The 19,399-nt window shown below is 39.0% G+C and overlaps 3 protein-coding genes across 3 annotated transcripts in view; 2 read left to right on the top strand and 1 right to left on the bottom strand.

Annotated features, from left to right (window-relative positions):
- LOC134678414 (pre-mRNA-splicing factor 38B-like) overlaps window positions 1–19,399 on the bottom strand; it is a 284,815-nt gene that overhangs the window by 215,086 nt on the left and 50,330 nt on the right. The gene's annotated exons all lie outside the window — the stretch shown is intronic.
- LOC134678438 (innexin inx7) overlaps window positions 1–19,399 on the top strand; it is a 114,997-nt gene that overhangs the window by 47,761 nt on the left and 47,837 nt on the right. The gene's annotated exons all lie outside the window — the stretch shown is intronic.
- LOC134678410 (innexin inx1) overlaps window positions 1–19,399 on the top strand; it is a 58,085-nt gene that overhangs the window by 29,743 nt on the left and 8,943 nt on the right. Inside the window, exons 3-5 of the mRNA XM_063536980.1 lie at window positions 641–748; window positions 5,192–5,347; window positions 17,800–17,957. Of these exons, the coding sequence (XP_063393050.1) occupies window positions 641–748; window positions 5,192–5,347; window positions 17,800–17,957 (422 nt within the window). The remainder of the gene's footprint in view (window positions 1–640; window positions 749–5,191; window positions 5,348–17,799; window positions 17,958–19,399) is intronic.

The raw sequence follows: 19,399 nt of genomic DNA, 5'->3' as shown, positions 1-19,399 counted from the left end.
GAATAGCCAAAATCACGTTCGAAAATCCGTTACCTGTCACAAACCTACACCTATCTCTATTAAATCGTCATTCAATACTGGCTCTTACGTTTATTGCAATAGGGTATAATATTGAGTTTTAAATACATGTGTCGCGTATAAATGCAATTGCATTAATATGCGGATCGTGTCAGCTATGCGCGCCGTGTCGTGGGACCAGTGGCCATTGGCTGTGATAAGTTCTCCGGATTCTTTTTTTATAATATGTTGGCAAAAAAGCACATAGCCTGATAGCTACATTCTAAGGTTTCGCAAAGTCTAAAAGAGTCACATGTACCGTCAGCATAAGTATTAGATTAGCACCCCAGCATGCAAAAGACACCCTAAAAAACCTTTTAAAATCTCTAAACCTAACTACTCTATCAAGCCGAATGCTACCTTACGCCGCCCTTTTAAAGTTGATTTTCGCTCGCACAAGCATTTCTTGAGCGGGTGCTAATAATTGAATTTCCTGTCATCATTATGCAGTGCTTAACGCGTTCGAAAATAGTCCTTAATTCTTAGACCATACGACCTGGTCACATTGTTTGCAACGGTGTGCACACTGTGCATAGGTTACTAATGTTACTATCCATTAAAACATGATCTTTATTTTTCGCAGGTCGGCAAAGAAGTGGCGCACCCAGGCGTAAGGAACCCGTACGATGGTACGACTGAGAAGAAATACTACACGTACTACCAGTGGGTGTGCTTCGTGCTCTTCTTTCAGGTATGTACTGTCCCTTTCTAACTGTCATGTACAGATTACGTATGCATACGTACGACCACTTTGCTACTTAAGATGACTAAGATCTTAACGGTATCCTTACGGACTTCCTCATTCGAGATCACGGAAAGTAACTCTATTAGCATGACATCTGTAGGTACCCGTACCATGAATCACTAACAGTGTCAACACTGACATATGCGTTAACGTCTACGTATTTACTTTCAATACGTCTCGCTCGCACTAATATGCCAGCAGGAGCGAGATGCGTAGAAAGTAAGATACTGCTACTAGCTGTAGGTACATTTAGACTTTAGACCCCTCTGCCGAAAACCTTGCACTATTGTGCAAACTTTTGTATGGACTGACCTTTATCTGACATGGCTATTTGTACGTTACGTACAAATCATATAGAAATAGCCATACATCTGACGTGCCCCTCCCCCGCAAAAATCGGCACTGTTTTGTACAGAAAATGACAGCCAAAGTCTCCAGTTACTAAATACTCTCATGGCTCCTCTACATTATCCACACCATTACTCCACAGCATTAGACTCGAAGTAAGTACCTATGTCGGTTGGTTGGTAGTGATAAGTGCAGCTCTGATGGGTCCTCTACACGATGGGCCAACGCCGGCCACTCCAAGGGACGCAGCCATGCGGTAGAATGAGATAGCAATATCACTTGCTCCCTCTAACGCATAAATGCGTCCCTTGGAGTGGCCGGCGTTGGCCCATCGTATAGAGGAGCCATCAGAGCTGTACTTATCACTACCAACCGACATAGGTAATTACTTCGAGTCTAATGCTAGCGCCTCTATAGCGTTATTGAATTCATACGCGGTAAGGTAAACGTACTGGTGCTCGACGCGGTCCCAGTACATGTCATCTTGAAACTTTAGTCATTGTCAATAGAGGTGACAGCAACTATTGGGCATTAGCATGTTGAGCACTAGTACGTTTACTTTAGCCCTCATTTAACTGTCCATACCTTATTTGCATCAATTTATATCTTACAGGGTATTTTCATATTTTGTAAACATTCTAATTTCTAACAGTTGTGACAGTGAGCCAGACGGCAGAGTGTTAATTTGACAGTCGTGTAAAATCTGGTCAGTTGGTCGAGTCAATGATCTTAACAGTTATGTATGATTCATGTACCTATAGTATTTGGTATGTTTTGCGCAATGTATCTGGGTCATTTACATACAACATGGGGTCATGGTCATTGACGATTTACTCCAGATTTAAAATTGTCTTTTTTTCTTACGGGCGTAAAGCCAGATAATTAGGAGGAAACAAAAAATATGGCGCGCCGCGCGAAATTTGCGATGGAAGATATGACCGAGAAGCGGGTTTTGGTTTTTTATCTAAATTAATCTGAAAATATGCTTGTTTAAAATTATGTGTAAATCCCTCGGCTATATCTAGGGTTGCCAGATCGAAAGGCGCTATTATCGGGAAAAAATATAAATTTTTCGGGATTTTGGGAATTAAGTCGGGCAAAAGTAATTGTATTAAAAACAAGGATATTTTACATTATTGGCACTACGTCAGCTGCTCTGCTCATAGACGTTTTTATATAAAAATAGTATAAATTCTTTGAGACCTTGAACAGTCTCGGTCATCGCTAGACGCGGGTAGCTCGCTCGCTCGACGTTAGTTCTGAACTTGAAGCTGTTTTTCGGGACAGTTTTCACTTTGTCGGGAATCGGGAACACATGCTAAAAATCGGAAGAATCCCGCCAAATCCCGACTATCTGGCAACCCTAGCTATATCACTAACTATATTATACTAAAATTATACTGCTATGGTATGCAGGGTAACGATGTATAATTGAAATTAAATGAAAATTATGCTTTCGTGAGTTTTTCCTTTCTTTCGAGCCAACTTTAACCTTTTAAAGCTAGAGTCTGCCCTTGCAAATTAGTACAGTCATTATAGATTTTGACCCGTGAATAATTAGTTCTTGGATTTTTTTTTCGTAGGTCCCTCGGCGGGGTCACTGGGAGTGTAAATTCAAAAAATAGGCTTAATCAGGCTCCTGCGTATATTCAAAAAAAATTTTTTTTCCAAAAAAAACGGTTTTTCTTCAATAACTCGGCCATTTTTGATTTTACAGTAAAACCGTAAGGACAAAAATTGTAGGAAATTTGATTCTCTACAAGTTAGTCCAGTCATTATATCCAAAAAACCGACCCTTCCCGTGAATAATCAGTTCTTGGATTTTTATTTCGTACGTCCCTCGGGGGAATCACTGGGAGTGTACATTCAAAAAGTAGACTGCATCAGGGTCCTTTGTATATTCCAAAAACGGTTTTTCTTGTATAACTCGGTCATTTTTGATTTTACAGTAAAACCGTGAGGACAAAAATTTTAGAAAATTTGATTCTCTACAAGTTTGGTCCTCACAATTTTTCTTCTAGGATCGATAGTTTGGAAATAAAATTTGAAAAAAGCGACAAATTCAAAATTTGTAGAATATAGAATATAGAATTAAAAAGTTGTAGAGAATCAAATTCTGAACAATTTTTGTCCTCACGGTTTTACTGTAAAATCAAAAATGACCGAGTTATTCAAGAAAAACCGTTTTTCGAATATACACAGGACCCTGATTCAGTCTACTTTTTGAATTTACACTCCCAGTGATTCCCCCGAGGGACGTACGAAAAAAAATCCAAGAACTGATTATTCACGGCAAGGGTCGGTTTTTTGGATATAATGACTGGACTAACTTGTAGAGAATCAAATTTCCTACAATTTTTGTCCTTACGGTTTTACTGTAAAATCAAAAATGGCCGAGTTATTGAAGAAAAACCGTTTTTTTTTGAAAAAAAACCATTTTTCGAATATACGCAGGAGCCTGATTAAGCCTACTTTTTGAATTTACACTCCCAGTGACCCCCCCGAGGGACCTACGAAAAAAAAATCCAAGAACTAATTATTCACGGGTAGGGTCGGTTTTTTGGATATAATGACTGTACTAAATATAACCAGTCAATCTCCCATGTGATATTTTTTCATGACATTTCCCTTTGTAAAAACATGTAAGTATTCATTATAAAAACTAGATTTTGCGTTAGCCCCCTCTTAATATGAGAGCGTAACTTCGATTGTATGAGAGCGGCTTTTTGTCGGGTGGTTCATATGACCTAAACAACTGACCCGTACATTGTCGTGACTGTCAAATTAACACTTCGTGTGGTTCGCTGTCACGGAGCTTGTTTACAAAATACTATGCCTAAACTATAAATAGATGAAAATTGTTAACAGTAAATAAAAGCAATACTTTTACGTGTAGGTGCTGCGATTTCTTTAAGAGGGGCAACACATAATTCAAAGAATTTTTACACGAATTATTCAAATATGAAGTAATTGCCAAGAATGAAATCAGACGGCAACTAAACTAAGTATATTTACCAAGGCCAAAAAAGAACTTACAATGTCGAAGTTGACATTATAGAGACCCCTTCATGGATTCCACTTGCACGCAAGCGGTAGAAATTTTACAGCAATGAGTGAAATATTAACAATATCCCAATGTTTTTTATTTTATGTCTCATAATCATAAGTTTGCTAACTGGCCGGGGAACGTTCTAAGGATTAGATATCGTTAAATACGATGTCGATATTTACATACATACATACATGTATATGTATGTACATGTATGTCGATACATATCTTCTAAGGAGCATTCCACGGGCTGTCCCGTACAAACGCATTTTATTTCCTGTGTTGCGACTTTTTTCTCGGCATTTAAAGCAGGCGATTATTTTTCTGTGCATATTTTTGACCATTTGTCATAGAAAAGGAAACTCTTATAACTTTAAATCTTCAGAAACTTTGCGTTGTACGGGACAACGGTAGACGATTTCATGGAATGCTCTTAATACCATATGGAAGTTCGATACCTATCATTGTCAATATACCGGGTGTGGCCTGTAATATGAGCAAAAATAATTTATCATCAGTCATATTGCTTCTTTAAACAATAACTAGCAATGTTAGTTATCACTTAAGTATCTTTTTCTAGACAACCTTCGAGTAGCGGAAACCATTTATTGTCCTAAAGTATTTTGCTTCATCACTTTAGTATTCCTGCCCCGACTTAGCACACGTATGGTAGTCATGAATCATGATTGGTACCGCTGGTGGTATGGATGTCGGCGGCCAATCGTAAGATCAGGCAGATCGTAATGTTCCTGTGTAATGTTTTGACCATACTTAAATTAAACCAATTAATAGGTAGGATAGGTTCGTTAGGTTGCTTCAGATGCCCGAAGGGCAAACTGCCCAGAAATAGCGGGGCTACGCGGACTCAGGGAACGAGTCAAAGATTTTCACGTTTCACGATATGCCTAGGAATTTCGCGATATGCCTGATCTTACGATCGGCCGCCGACATGGATAATGTATGATTAAAGTTAAACGATGGATTGTCCACAGGCCATAATGTGCTACACACCCAAGTTCCTGTGGGACTTCTTCGAGGGCGGGCTCATGAGGACCATCGTCATGGGGCTCAACGTCGGCGTCTGCAAGAGCAAGGAGAAGGAGAAGAAGAAGGAACTGCTCATCGGGTATCTGCTGCGGTATCAGAAGGTAAGCTTTTACTAATAATTGAGTTATTCTATGTAATCAATGTATGGGAAAATGAAACAAATTAATATAGTTTTCAAACCTGTGTGACGTGATACATCTAGGTGTACTGTTTAAAATTCACCACTCTCCCCCCCCTCCACCTGACGCTCGACCCCCCCCCCCCACCTTGAAATGCGTCCCCGTTGGTAGTTTTTTGGCATTCTCACGAAAACTATAATAGATATCAAAAAAGTGTCAAGGACAGAATTAACCCTCATTAAATTTAGAACAAAAATGGTCTTATGTGTTTTATTATAAGTTGGACGGTATTCAAGCTATAAGTACTTGTATAACCTTAAAATAACAAAATAACCATACTAGTATGACGAAATGCAGGATATCTTCAAAACGGCTAGACCGATTTTAATAAAATATACCTAAAAAATCACCGCAGTGAAGCCAGCTATCAAACAAAAGAAACTACATCAAAATCGGTTCATCCGTTTCGGCGTTACGAAGTCACAGGTAAACACAGAAATACAATTTTTTTTCAACTGCACCCAATAATTTTGTAAACCGATTAATTTTGATCAATTATTTTAATGGGATCATGTCCCTTGAAGTTTTAGCTTTACGAAAAGTTAAAAAACATGGAAAACGGCCCAGTATTTTTCAAATTATCGGCATTTTCCCGATTTGTGAGTGGTTTCGTGTTATCACGCGCACGAGTTGCCCTTGACCCCTATAAAACGGGGGTTAGGGGAGGGGTTGTTATCAGTCACTTATCAGAAGTTGACCGGTGCACATATCCGCATATTTTCCCGTAAAGAAGACCTGTGAAAAATGGAAACCACTGAAGCTGAAGTCCGCCAAGTCGTCCAGCTCAGCTCCTGCAAGAGGGGCGTAGCCAACGTTCAGTAGCTGCCACGCTGAATTTAAGTCAATCTACAGTTTGCAGAGTTTACCACAGGTTCCAACGGACTGGATCCTTTACTTCAAGACCAAGAAGCGGCCGCAAAAAGTGTACATCAGAGAGGGACGACCGCTTCATTGTCACAACATCTCTCCGAGATCGACACCTGACAAGCGTTGCCATCCAGCAGCGTCTGCGTGAGATACGAGGAGTGGCTGCCAGTGAGTGGAAAATAAGAAGAAGACTTAAGAAAGCGAACTTGACACCCAGGAGGCCTGCAACGGGGCCCAGATTGCTGGTGCGACACCGTACAGCCCGAAGAGAGTTTGCAGAAAATCATATGGACTGGACCATTGAGCAATGGACCCCAGTTCTCTTCTCGGACGTGTGCAGAATATGCTTGAATGGATGTGACCGAAGAGGAAGAGTCTACAGAAGGCCAGAAGAACGGTTCGCCCAATGTTGCTTCTCCGAAAGGGTCGCCTATGGCGGTGGATCCGTGATGTTCTGGGACGACGTTTCCTACGACGCGCGAACAGAGCTGGTTTTCGTGCCTGGCGGGGGCCGTGGCGCGACCCTTTCGGAGAAGCAACATTGGGCGAACTGTTCTTCTGGCCTTCTGTAGACTCTTCCTCTTCGGTCACATCCATTCAAGCATATTCTGCACACGTCAGAGAAGAGAACTGGGGTCCATTGCTCAATGGTCCAGTCCATATGATTTTCTGCAAACTCTCTTCGGGCTGTACGGTGTCGCACCAGCAATCTGGGCCCCGTTGCAGGCCTCCTGGGTGTCAAGTTCGCTTTCTTAAGTCTTCTTCTTATTTTCCACTCACTGGCAGCCACTCCTCGTATCTCACGCAGACGCTGCTGGATGGCAACGCTTGTCAGGTGTCGATCTCGGAGAGATGTTGTGACAATGAAGCGGTCGTCCCTCTCTGATGTACACTTTTTGCGGCCGCTTCTTGGTCTTGAAGTAAAGGATCCAGTCCGTTGGAACCTCTGGTAAACTCTGCAAACTGTAGATTGACTTAAATTCAGCGTGGCAGCTACTGAACGTTGGCTACGCCCCTCTTGCAGGAGCTGAGCTGGACGACTTGGCGGACTTCAGCTTCAGTGGTTTCCATTTTTCACAGGTCTTCTTTACGGGAAAATATGCGGATATGTGTACCGGTCAACTTCTGATAAGTGACTGATAACAACCCCTCCCCTAACCCCCGTTTTATAGGGGTCAAGGGCAACTCGTGCGCGTGATAACACGAAACCACTCACAAATCGGGAAAATGCCGATAATTTGAAAAATACTGGGCCGTTTTCCATGTTTTTTAACTTTTCGTAAAGCTAAAACTTCAAGGGACATGATCCCATTAAAATAATTGATCAAAATTAATCGGTTTACAAAATTATTGGGTGCAGTTGAAAAAAAATTGTATTTCTGTGTTTACCTGTGACTTCGTAACGCCGAAACGGATGAACCGATTTTGATGTAGTTTCTTTTGTTTGATAGCTGGCTTCACTGCGGTGATTTTTTAGGTATATTTTATTAAAATCGGTCTAGCCGTTTTGAAGATATTCTGCATTTCGTCATACTAGTATGGTTATTTTGTTATTTTAAGGTTATACAAGTACTTATAGCTTGAATACCGTCCAACTTATAATAAAACACATAAGACCATTTTTGTTCTAAATTTAATGAGGATTAATTCTGTCCTTGACACTTTTTTGATATCTATTATAGTTTTCGTGAGAATGCCAAAAAACTACCAACGGGGACACATTTCGAGGTGGGGGGGGGTCGAGCGTCAGGTGGAGGGGGGGGGGGAGAGTGGTGCATTTTAAACAGTACACCTAGACGTATCACGTCACACAGGTTTGAAAACTATATTAATTTGTTTGTCTGAAAACATATAATGACTGTATTATAAGTTTTAAGGCACCGTTCGGCATTATAGTCCGTTGTTTTTAGCATTAGAAAGAACTTCGCAGAAGTATTAGAAGTAAGCTTGTGGTTCCAAATCCGGCACTTTTAGCGGTAATAATTTGAAGTAAATTATATGTATTGACCATGCTACATTAGATAATTCAATAATTATTAACAATTAAAGAGCCTGATAAAAACTGCAAGCTTGCTTCTGTGGAGTTATTTCTAATGCAAAAAAAAATATAGACTACACCAGCAGTAAGTACTACCGATCTTCGAGCAACACCGGCTTCCGACACGTCGGAAGGGAGGAGCCCTAGCGATCGATATCTTACCGTAAAAATCGTTCTGCCATTATTTGCGCGGGCAAACGTGCACACAGGCGCACTTCTCACTCACATACAAAATCTAATCTGTAATGACTTACCAGTGCCACCCGCCTGTGTAAAGTATTTTTTTTTTAGTAGAAAGGAATAGAAAAGAAATCGTACCAGATGTCGATATCCGATTTAGATAAATTTAGCATGTCTACGTAACGTCAGGGACAAATATTATTATGTAGTTTCTTCGATGTAAAGAATAAAATTTCTTAAAAACATTGAACTAATAGATTTTGACCTATTTATTCAACAAACAAAACGTTTTCGCGTAAATCTCAAACACGATTGTACCCATTTTTTGCAAACATTCTATTTCATTGATCGCCTATCAAATTGGAGTAAGGCATTGCCAGTGACTAGTAAAAAATAAAGACTCGCAATTGTACTAAAGAAGAGACGCGTTCCATATAATTATGTAGATTTTCGTACATTGACCCGCCTGTTGACATCTCTATTGTACTCGCATTAGGTATTATAACACTGCACACCGACGTTGCAGTTCCCATTCCAAAACTACAAATTGCAAGTTGCAGTCGGCTTGCAGTCCGCATGTACCGGCCCTTAGAGATGCGCAGTGCTAGCAATCTTACTAATATACTATTTGGTGCTAGCAATCAACAGAAATGCTGACTATGCCGAGCACCTAAAGAGGTTTTCAGTCTCTATTATTTACTCGTCCCTGTTATTACCAAACCCGTCCATGCGAATATTATAAGACGACAATAGCAATTTGAGATAAGTTTTGCAACATGTTTCGTCATGATTTCACTATAAACGTAGACGCGTTGCGTTATACCTAGTCAAAAGCCCGTTATAATGTTGCAATTCATTGAAAATCCTGGGTTCGCAAAATTATCTACCGTAGGCAACCCTAACTTCGCCGTTGGTGCCCAACTTCGCCCGAGTAAAATATTGAAATAATAATTTTACCAAGACATTGATATTATTTGATGAAAAAAATATTTCTTGAGTAGGTAGGTAGTTTTTAAAGGGAACTTAACAAAAGCCTGTAGTCTAAGGTAAGTCCCTTCTTACATATCCAAACGATTCATACATCCTCCATATTTTTTTTAAACACGAAATTGTATTACGAGTAGGTACCACTTTTTTTAGGGTTCCGTACCCAAAGGGTAAAACGGGACCCTATTACTAAGACTTCGCTGTCCGTCCGTCCGTCCGTCCGTCTGTCACCAGGCTGTATCTCACGAACCGTGATAGCTAGACAGTTGAAATTTTCACAGATGATGTATTTCTGTTGCCGCTATAACAACAAATAGTAAAAACAGAATAAAATAAAGATTTAAATGGGCCTCCCATACAACAAAACAAACGTGATTTTTGACCAAAGTTAAGCAACGTCGGGAGTAGTTAGTACTTGGATGGGTGGCCGTTTTTTTAATTGCTTTTTTTTGTTTTTTTTTTTGCATTATGGTACGGAACCCTTCGTGCGCGAGTCCGACTCGCACTTGCCCGGTTTTTTTTTGTTTTGCGCGTAATTTTAGAAATTAAATTCTCTATTAAATGCGATTTTTAAAGCGAAATCTAATGTTTGCCGCATCGCATATCATAAGTCGCGCATTCTGTACACATAGGTACAGTCCGCTCTGCCTTCTAGCTAAAATAAACCTTACTGCAACGAAATAAAATCTATTATATATCCAGTAAACCTCATATTAGCATTCAAACAACATATTTCCCATGCGCAAGTAATTTAGTATTCTAGGCATCCTTGTGATATGAATACTGGGAATCTTACGTTAAACGGACCTAAGCATAATGTACCTAGCAATTAAACGACTTATTATGAACCTTAAGGTCTTTGACATAAACGAAGTATATTTTTAGAGTTGGACTAAGGTAAGTTTGCAGCTTTTTTGATAGCATAGACTTTGCAAGTGTTATTTTAAACGTCATAATTTCATAGAAGTTTAAGTTATTCATAAAATAAAGATTTAGTTTATTGAAAATATTTACATGGAACAATCCACAACAGTGCTTTGCTCCAGAATCATCCTGTCTCGCACAGCTGTCACTGTGGAATAAACTGTCGCCCGCGGCCCGCGGCATTTCCAGGCCCATACGAAGTTCAAACCAAAAGAAAAGATCGTATTCCCATCTTAAAGGCTGACAACGCACTTACAACCCCTGTAGTTGCGGGTACCCATGAGCATCGGTAATCGCGTACCATCAGGCGATTAGTTTCCTTTCCCTCGTATATCCTATAAAAACTTGGATAAGCTTAACTACCACAAAAAGCCACATCTAAGGGCATTCCGACCCGTACTGAACGTGACCAGCGACACGCTTTTTTGTCCCGGTCATTGGCATCGACGTCCATCGATGGTTCTCCACCACCATACCGGTATTCGGCTATGCTGGTCCTTCGATGGACAGAGCGGTCAACGACTCTTGCATAACTCCGTTGAAGATTCTTGATTGAACCTTATTTGAAAGAGTGTAAAGTCTAGTTTTAAAATTGACAATGAGATTTTTAAAGGTTAAATTGATTGATCAATCGTGAACCGTATTTGGAAGAGAAGAAGGTCGATGATCGCTGAAATGTCCATGGTTGATCGGCTTATATAATAAGTGCGTGAGATCAGATTCGTCACAGTACTGTGACAGACTGACAAACCTACTATAAGAAATACTGACCAAGTATCGCTACACCTTATAAAAAAAGTCCCCCGCCGCGTCTGTCTGTTTGTGAGTTTGTATGTTCGCGAAAAACTCGAAAACTACTGAACGGATTTTCATGCGGTTTTCACCTATCAATAGAGTGATTCTTGAGGAAGGTTTAGGTGTATAATTTGTTTGTGTTCAGATATCTTCGAGCACCACGGGCGCTCCGATACATCTGATGGCTGTACTAGTTAAGAAAGCTGTATTTCTTTCCCTGTAGTGCATCGAGTACCGTTGCGTAACCCGCCTTTCCGGTTTCGAGATTTTATGTTTTCTGGTCAACCGTCGCGACAGTTCACTTCGATAGATTGACTAAAAGTAGACCTTATTGTGAAGAAGTAAGGTTCACCGATGGTCAACCACGAGTGTTACCTACAGTTAGTATACTTACTGTTAGTACAATAAACTATTATATCGTACCATTCGTACCACCTTCCACCGATGGATTACCTAAGTGTTACTGATAGGACCATTATCCGCACTGTTCATTGACAGTAAAGGATGGCTCACGTTAGACCGGGCCGTGTCCGGGCCGGAGCTTCCGGCGCATCGTTTTCTATGGAAAGCAATTACGTGATCGCCTGTCATGTCATAGAAAAGTAAGCGCCGGAAGCTCCGGCCCAGACACGGCCCGGTCTAAAGTGAGTCATCCTTAAAGGTGTCGTTCATATTTCAACTGCAGCTACAACTGAAGCGTGTAAAATTTCCTTGATAGTTCGCCGCCGCGTTACTGCTGCGATTATGATTTTACTGCTGCAACAATAATGCAGATGCAGTGGACATCCGAACGTCGTCACCTTAAAGGATGATATTATTTCAAGAAACTTTCACATGCTATCCCTGCATTTTCCTCTGATAAAAAAAATCTCAGTTATATAATTTATCTTAATTCTTAAAATACGAGACTCAACAGGACTTATTAGCATATATCAAGAATTTCCCAAGCTAAGAGGATACTAAATTCAAAATAATGAATCACACGTTTCTAAGAATTAAGTTATGTTAAATGTAGGCTGTATATAATATAAGGAAACAGTGACTCATGGGTTTTGATAAACGTGCATTAATTTTAACTTACCAATGGGCTACATAGTACATTACGAGGGATACAAGTACGAAAAATCGGAAATTCTCAACATAATAGTATGAAAAGTAGTAAATAATATAAACATTACTTTTCGCACGTTTATTGTACGTTTTACAGTGCATATGGTCCTTTAAAATTTCGACATACGCAAGTATAATGCTATAGTTACCATATGTACTGTAATAGTACCATAACATTTTACATATGCATGTGAAGTTTTAGCTCAATCTAATCATGGGAAGTGGGCACTATATTTAATTTTGACCCGAACAATTCGGACCTATATACGTAGGTACATGTAAGTATACATACTTATTGCAAGTTAAATAAAAGCTTGTAAAAAGATCCCGATAACTTGAACACCTCCTTTTGAAGTTGGACAAACGACATCGTAAGAACAGGGTGCAAAGAACAGTCGCCATCAAATATATCGGAGCGGCCGATATACTCAAAAATATCTGAACTCGCACTCTAACGTCTTGACAACAGAGGCGTGTTCAGATGTTTGTGAACGCTTTGTCCCCTCCGATATATCTGATGAAGTCTGAACAACCCTCCACTGTCTTCCAGTAGCGACCACTTGACTTAATTACTGTCTTCAAGTGTTTTAGAGCAGATGTCATTTTTTCCGTAACGGTATTTTAGAAACCGTTTCACTCTCGAGTACTTTTTTTGGTGGAAACGTGGGTAAAACTGAATGGGTAGTGAAGTGTGACAATGTTTTTAGGCGTTTTTTTGTGTTATAAGCATTCATGAATGCAATGGTGTTGCTACTAACTGAATGAATGAAGAGACGAAATTACTGTTCTGCGTTTTTATAATGTATTTTAATATTAATACATTATATAGTTAGTACTATATTTTGCTACCATCGTTCACTAATAGGATATCGGATTCTGTGAATTACTTTTAATTAAAGATATTAATGACTTTTAAAATTTAAACATATAATATTAAAAGTACAAATCGATTGGCCAATGATCAGCAATAAGGGTAAATATGTCTGCGGGTTAAGTATGGCTGGCCTCATTGGGGCCTGTTTACACATTGACTAGTATTTAATGCGAGTTTATAGAGGTAGTACATTTGCCACTATACGCAAGTAGCAAATGTACGAACTGGGGTTAGTGGGGTCATTTTTGGGCTCCAGTCAGGCTTCTATAGTTATTCTAGTTCGTTGATCTACATTCTAGATTAGCCTAGCGGTGACATCGCCTACTCAGAGCCGTATCCGTTCCTTAAACGGTTGACCTACTGGTTGATAAGCGTTAACCGACGAGAAAGAAGATTGAATTCGGCTTTTTAATTAGAAATATTGGTTGAAATCGAAAAATTAAATTTTCGTATGTAACTCAATGCCAAATTTGAATTTCGTGTTTATTCCGCCCAGAATTATGGGTCATTCATTTATTACATCACACAAAATTTAGATTTTTTGGGACCCCCTCTCCTCCTTGTCACACTTTCTGTACTTGGCTTGCAAAAAGCTTGTACGCACTTACGTCACATTTGGCATGACCCCTCTCCCCCTGCTACTGTGACGTAGATATGTGGAGCCCCTTAGGAGCTCTTCAAACTTGCCAAATTTTATCAGAAACGAGCGAAAAAAATCTCAACAATTCAGGAGAAAAAGAATATTGTCAGACAGACTCAAAATATGATCTTTAAATAGTTCCTTATTTCCACGTACCACGGATTCATGAAATATGTGATTTCAATTGTTTTTAAGGACTGAAATCCCACGATGCATTAAATTAAACAAAACAGGTTCAAAAACAAGGCCCGAGTTTTTTATATCGTATTTCTGCAATGAATAGAACACTGCAAAAAACGACAGATGCTATAGTTCAAATTATTCTGTTGGTTTTATACTTTTACAATTGTAAGTCTTCTGGCTTAGATAATAAAGGTTAAAATGCATTCAAACGGACATTTAAAAAAGTAAAGTCTGATCTACACCTGACAGGATATAGTGCAGATGTACCTATCTTAATCATATTATACTTAAAAATAAACAGAATAAATATTACATCCTAAGGGGTTAAATTTAATGTAAGAAAATTATAACGTACCTACATAAGTAAATTTATTTAAGTAACAATATTAAAAGTCATACGAGTTATTTACTGAAAGATGAAGAAACCGCAGCGTATTTTTTGCTAATGAAATATAAAGTACATTTAGGTAGGTTCGTCGGTATATTCTATGAGGTCTCAGGATATCTTCACACTTCACTAAACTTTGAGGTTTTTGGAGCATCAACTTCGCAAAGTCGCGAATTATGTAGGTACCTCCATTAACTGGCACAACCGTTATTACCGCATAACTTTGAGTTTCAACTCCTTTACATCCTAATTAAAGCTTTCTTTTATCTGAACAAAGCAAAACCGACTCAGCACAATACTAATAAGGTTCATTTAACTTTGAACTTATCTTAAGAGCGTCAAGCTTTTTCTGCCAAAAATTGTAGGGTGCACTTGCGTTCATTGTAATTTCAACATAAGCCAAATGCGAATAAAGTTCAATTTGAAATGCGTAATAAAGGTTTTTGCCAGTATTTTTTACTGGTCTGCTATTATAATTTATAATCTATAAGGTCGATAGCCTTAGTTTTTACTATGGCTTTAATCAGGTATGATTTTTACGAAGTCAATCAGCCTAAGTTATCATAATACACAATACAGCTATAGTTTGACTTTAGGCGAAGTGAACTGGTCCCGTCCCTCGAATTGCCTTTAGGCACTTACTACATAGTTTAAATTACTGATAAGTACTATATGATGTTAACAACATACCTACCTTTTGACATCCTATAATGAGAAAAAAAGTGTCCCAAGTTTTTTATTTCCATTCCGTTACTATTCTTCATAGACGTTGTATGGCGGCATCGGACTGGAAGGAATAAAAAAATGTTGGTATGGAATATTTGGGATACTTTTTTTCTCGTGATTGAAAAAATCATGAGAGTAGTAATAAAATGACATAAAAATACCCCAGTCTAAAAAAAGTGTATTGTAAGTACAACTTGAAATAAAATGGCTAAGGTAAAAAAAGCTTCATTATTAACCGACTTTAAAATTGAGCGAAGTGATTTTACGAAAAGAACCGTAGAAAAATTAAAGATTTTCAAACGTTTCCTTCGGAACTCTTTATATGCTACGTAATCAATATCGCAATCTTAATGTCTGATCTCGTAATAAAATACCAGAGCAACAAGAGCCTTATGTCTGTCTGTCCATTGTGCAAGCAACAGTTAACCGTTATACCTATCGAGTTAACCCGATGACTTGATCGCCCGCGGGTCCACCCGGGTGGCCACAAGAGTTACACTTACACCCTCAAATAACAAGAAATGTTGAATAAACTGTAGGCTAACCTTGATTTTATGACCTAAAATTACTGTAAAACTATAGTTTGGCCCAGAACTGTCTAATTTCAAACATAAACAGAGATAATCATACTGTCTTTGTCTTACGCTAATACTAGCAAACACAAAAAAGGAATGAATATAGTTTTCCTGGTTCTTAAAAACTGACAAGTGTTTGCCAGACTATATTATATTCCCTAATTATAATCGATTTTGAAATTTCAAATTTTCAGTGGATCTGACATCTGACTTTGAATCCAGAGGTAGCGTGTTTGTAACTTTTATTGTTTTGTGGATCAGATTCTACTAACTAACATTCTTCAAGGTTTTTAACTTAATATGGTGTGCTTTTTAATAATTAAGACTCATTCATTTCCGATTAGTACTCTGTGTAGCTGTGTGTCTAATGATTCACCTCAACTCTCCTATAGCAAATGTTGACATTCTACAAATTATCTACGACCTATCAGGCAACCCATCACACAATTATGATGCCCACACTTCTTGCACTTCCTATAAAAAATACCAGGTGTACAAATATATAGTTAACCAACTATTTAAAGACCTTATCTCTATTGGCATAAGACTGAGAATCGATCAGTTATTGTGTCATTGTTATATATAGCATCTGCCGTTTCCCCTCATCTCGTACAATGGGGTCGGACCCCTGCTGACTTTAAATGTTGACTGAATGTGGACCTTGTGTGGTTGCAATTAGGTTTGCATCTGGCAGTGGACGATGGTGCAAAATAGTTCATCTCTTGTTCCTATGACCAGGGGGTCTAGCCAAGATGACAATCGTACATCGACACACGCCACGAAAAGTTAAAATGTATCGGGAAGACATATGACGAAAAGTCACGTGACTACTTCCATACATCTAAAATTTTTGAAACACACTTTCTCCTAATAGAATCGAAAGAGCTCATGATTCTGGATAGGAATGAAATAACAATTCGCATATATGAAAAAAAGTGTATTGTGCAACCTATAAAATTGCTAAACAAGATCATTAACTATTATAATGCCCAAGAGATTGTTTTATGTCACATTTCTATAGATAAATATAGTTTTCGATTTACCGCTTTTTACAACAATAATAAACTATTGTATAACTTTATACGATTATTAAATACCTAATACATGACGACTTTTTACACAATAGACGATGACATTCTACGCATCTAGATTTACTCTTACATTTTTTTTAAAGTACAGTCAGCGGCAAAAGCTTGTACCAAAAATGAGTGAATGCATTCATACCTATCTTCAGTGATCAATTGAGCCGATAAGTGCGGTATGCAAGCAATTACCAACAAGTGGCCATTGACCCCTGATCTGTCGTGAATGGGCGTTTATGATCAATGCATGCATGAGGCCTATTTACAATGAGATAGGCATTTTGGAATTTATATATGAAAGCCGCACAGTGGAGTGTAAAATAGGATTGTACTAAAATAAATAGGGATTGTAGTAGAGTATAACTATACCACCGAATTAGTAATAGTATGTACCGTACAGAAAATAAACTTCTTACAAAACCGAAGTTTGGTAGCGATTCAGGAACGGTATCGTCTTAGGTCGTCCCATTCGTTTTTCGTCAAGTTCTTAAATTAGTCCTATTCTGCTTTCGTCACCCATTCTATATTCGTCACAACCGTCGGTGGCTTTCAATGTAGAATGCGTGACGAAAGCAGAATAGGACTAATTTAAGAACATGACGAAATACGAATGGGACGACCCAAGACGATACCGTTTAGTCTGTTTAGTCCACGAACAGCGTGAGGTGTTTTGACGATTTTTTGAACCCCCCTCTAGAGAGGCAAATCTCACAACATGTTAAATACTTGTAAGATGTGAGATTTGCTTCAACCGCCTCCCCCCCACCGCTAATCTCACGCGAGATCTTGATGCGTTGAATTTATTTTAAAATACACGATTTCCATCGTTTTTGTCAAGAGTGGTATTGGACGATTGTGCCAGATTTTAGTCTAGAAACATATTTAGTGAAAGACACACTTGAACGAAAAAAATACTGTTAATTTTTGACCATATAGTTGGGAGCTTTGGACTATATGTAGTTGGGAGGTTGACGGTACCTATATCAAGCTCACGTCATCTTCCAGGAGCACAAGATGTACGCCCTCCGGTACTTCGGGTGCGAGCTGCTCTGCCTCATCAACATCCTGGTGCAGATGTGGCTGATGGACAGCTTCCTGGGCGGCGAGTTCTTCAACTACGGCACGAAGGTGCTGGGCTACAGCGACGTGCCGCAAGAGCTGAGGTAACGTGGTTTCCACTTATTTCTCGCCTTTTTCGGCCACCACAGTCACCAAACGCAATGGCTTGTGTTGATGATTATTATTATTCAGAGCCCAATGTGTCCCATTACTGGGCAAAGGCCTGTCCCCTCTTTTTCCACCCGTCTCTGTTTATCTATATCTGGCCAGCCCCTCAAAATGGAGGCCAAATTATCTGGCCATCGTCGATCACCCGACCAGGTCTGCCGGATCCCCGGTTAGACTCGTTAGGCTTCCACTCCATGGTTAACCTTGCCCACAAGTCTGTTTTTATAAATATACATACTAACTCACATTATAGACGGGTCTAACGCGAAACTTCGGTAAATCAAGGTAATTGAATAAAATTCGCGTTAGACCCGTCTATAATGTGAGTTAATATGTGTTCACAACGCGAAAGTTTAAAATATAATTTACATACTTATGAAAATTTTATATTTAATTTATGTTTGCATAGCGATTTAAATATTTTAAGGTTAAGTTTATGCATTGCGAATTAAGTATGCTGCTAGCTTACGAATTTATTTTCGATATTGATCTCATACCTACTTAAATCATTGGCAATTTTAATATGGACAACTGACATAATATATGTTAAGATATCGTCTCCATTATATGAATTAATTATTAGCTACTATTTTTACTCGAAATCTATCTGTCATGCTATTCTTCAATATCCTGATATCAGCCAATGGACGTCAAATGTTCATAGCTCTATTTGATATCGTCAGCCTATCTTTGACGGCCTCCTAGCGCATTTAAGTACCTTTTGAATAATTACATCAAACTATTTTTGTTCCGTACAAAACTTTGTTCACGGAACACTTATGGGATCACTTCGGTTTTATTACGTTGCTCATTTCGTCAATTTATGCCTCCAAACCTAAAACGGCCGATTATATTTTGAGTTCATAGATCGACGAAACCGTCAATATAAAAACTGGTTTGATTAAAATTAAATAATCACGTTTATTTAGTAGTGGCGCTAGTGTGCACGTTGATGGGCTCTGTTACACTGCCACAGCGAAATTGTGAAGCCACCCAAAAAAATAACACTTGAGAGTCCTTAAACCATTGAAAACGCCGATGCTTTTGAACTACATATTATTCCTAATGTTTGCTGTCTGTGACTCTTTTTCTTAAAAAGTTTGCCGACCCCTGCCCTCACTATCATAATTCTTAAGAGCGTGGCTCTTGTCGGTGGAGTAACCGCCATTCCGTTCTTGTCTCTGCCACTGTTTTGAGCTCCTGATACGTCACTACGTTGATTTTCTCTTTGGCTTGGTCCAAAAACGCACGTCTCGGTATTTTCTGCCTCTCTTACGTTTATGGAGGTATCGTGCCGTATCAGGTGCCCCAACATGTTACGCTTGTTTTCAATTGTTCTCAGCAGAGATCTCTTCTCACCAAACGCCCTAGTGTCACG

The sequence above is a fragment of the Cydia fagiglandana genome, chromosome Z (genome assembly GCF_963556715.1).
Source record: "Cydia fagiglandana chromosome Z, ilCydFagi1.1, whole genome shotgun sequence".
NCBI lineage: Eukaryota > Metazoa > Arthropoda > Insecta > Lepidoptera > Tortricidae > Cydia > Cydia fagiglandana.
The sequence above is the reverse complement of the archived record's forward strand: the minus strand, read 5'-3'. Positions and strand labels throughout refer to the sequence as shown.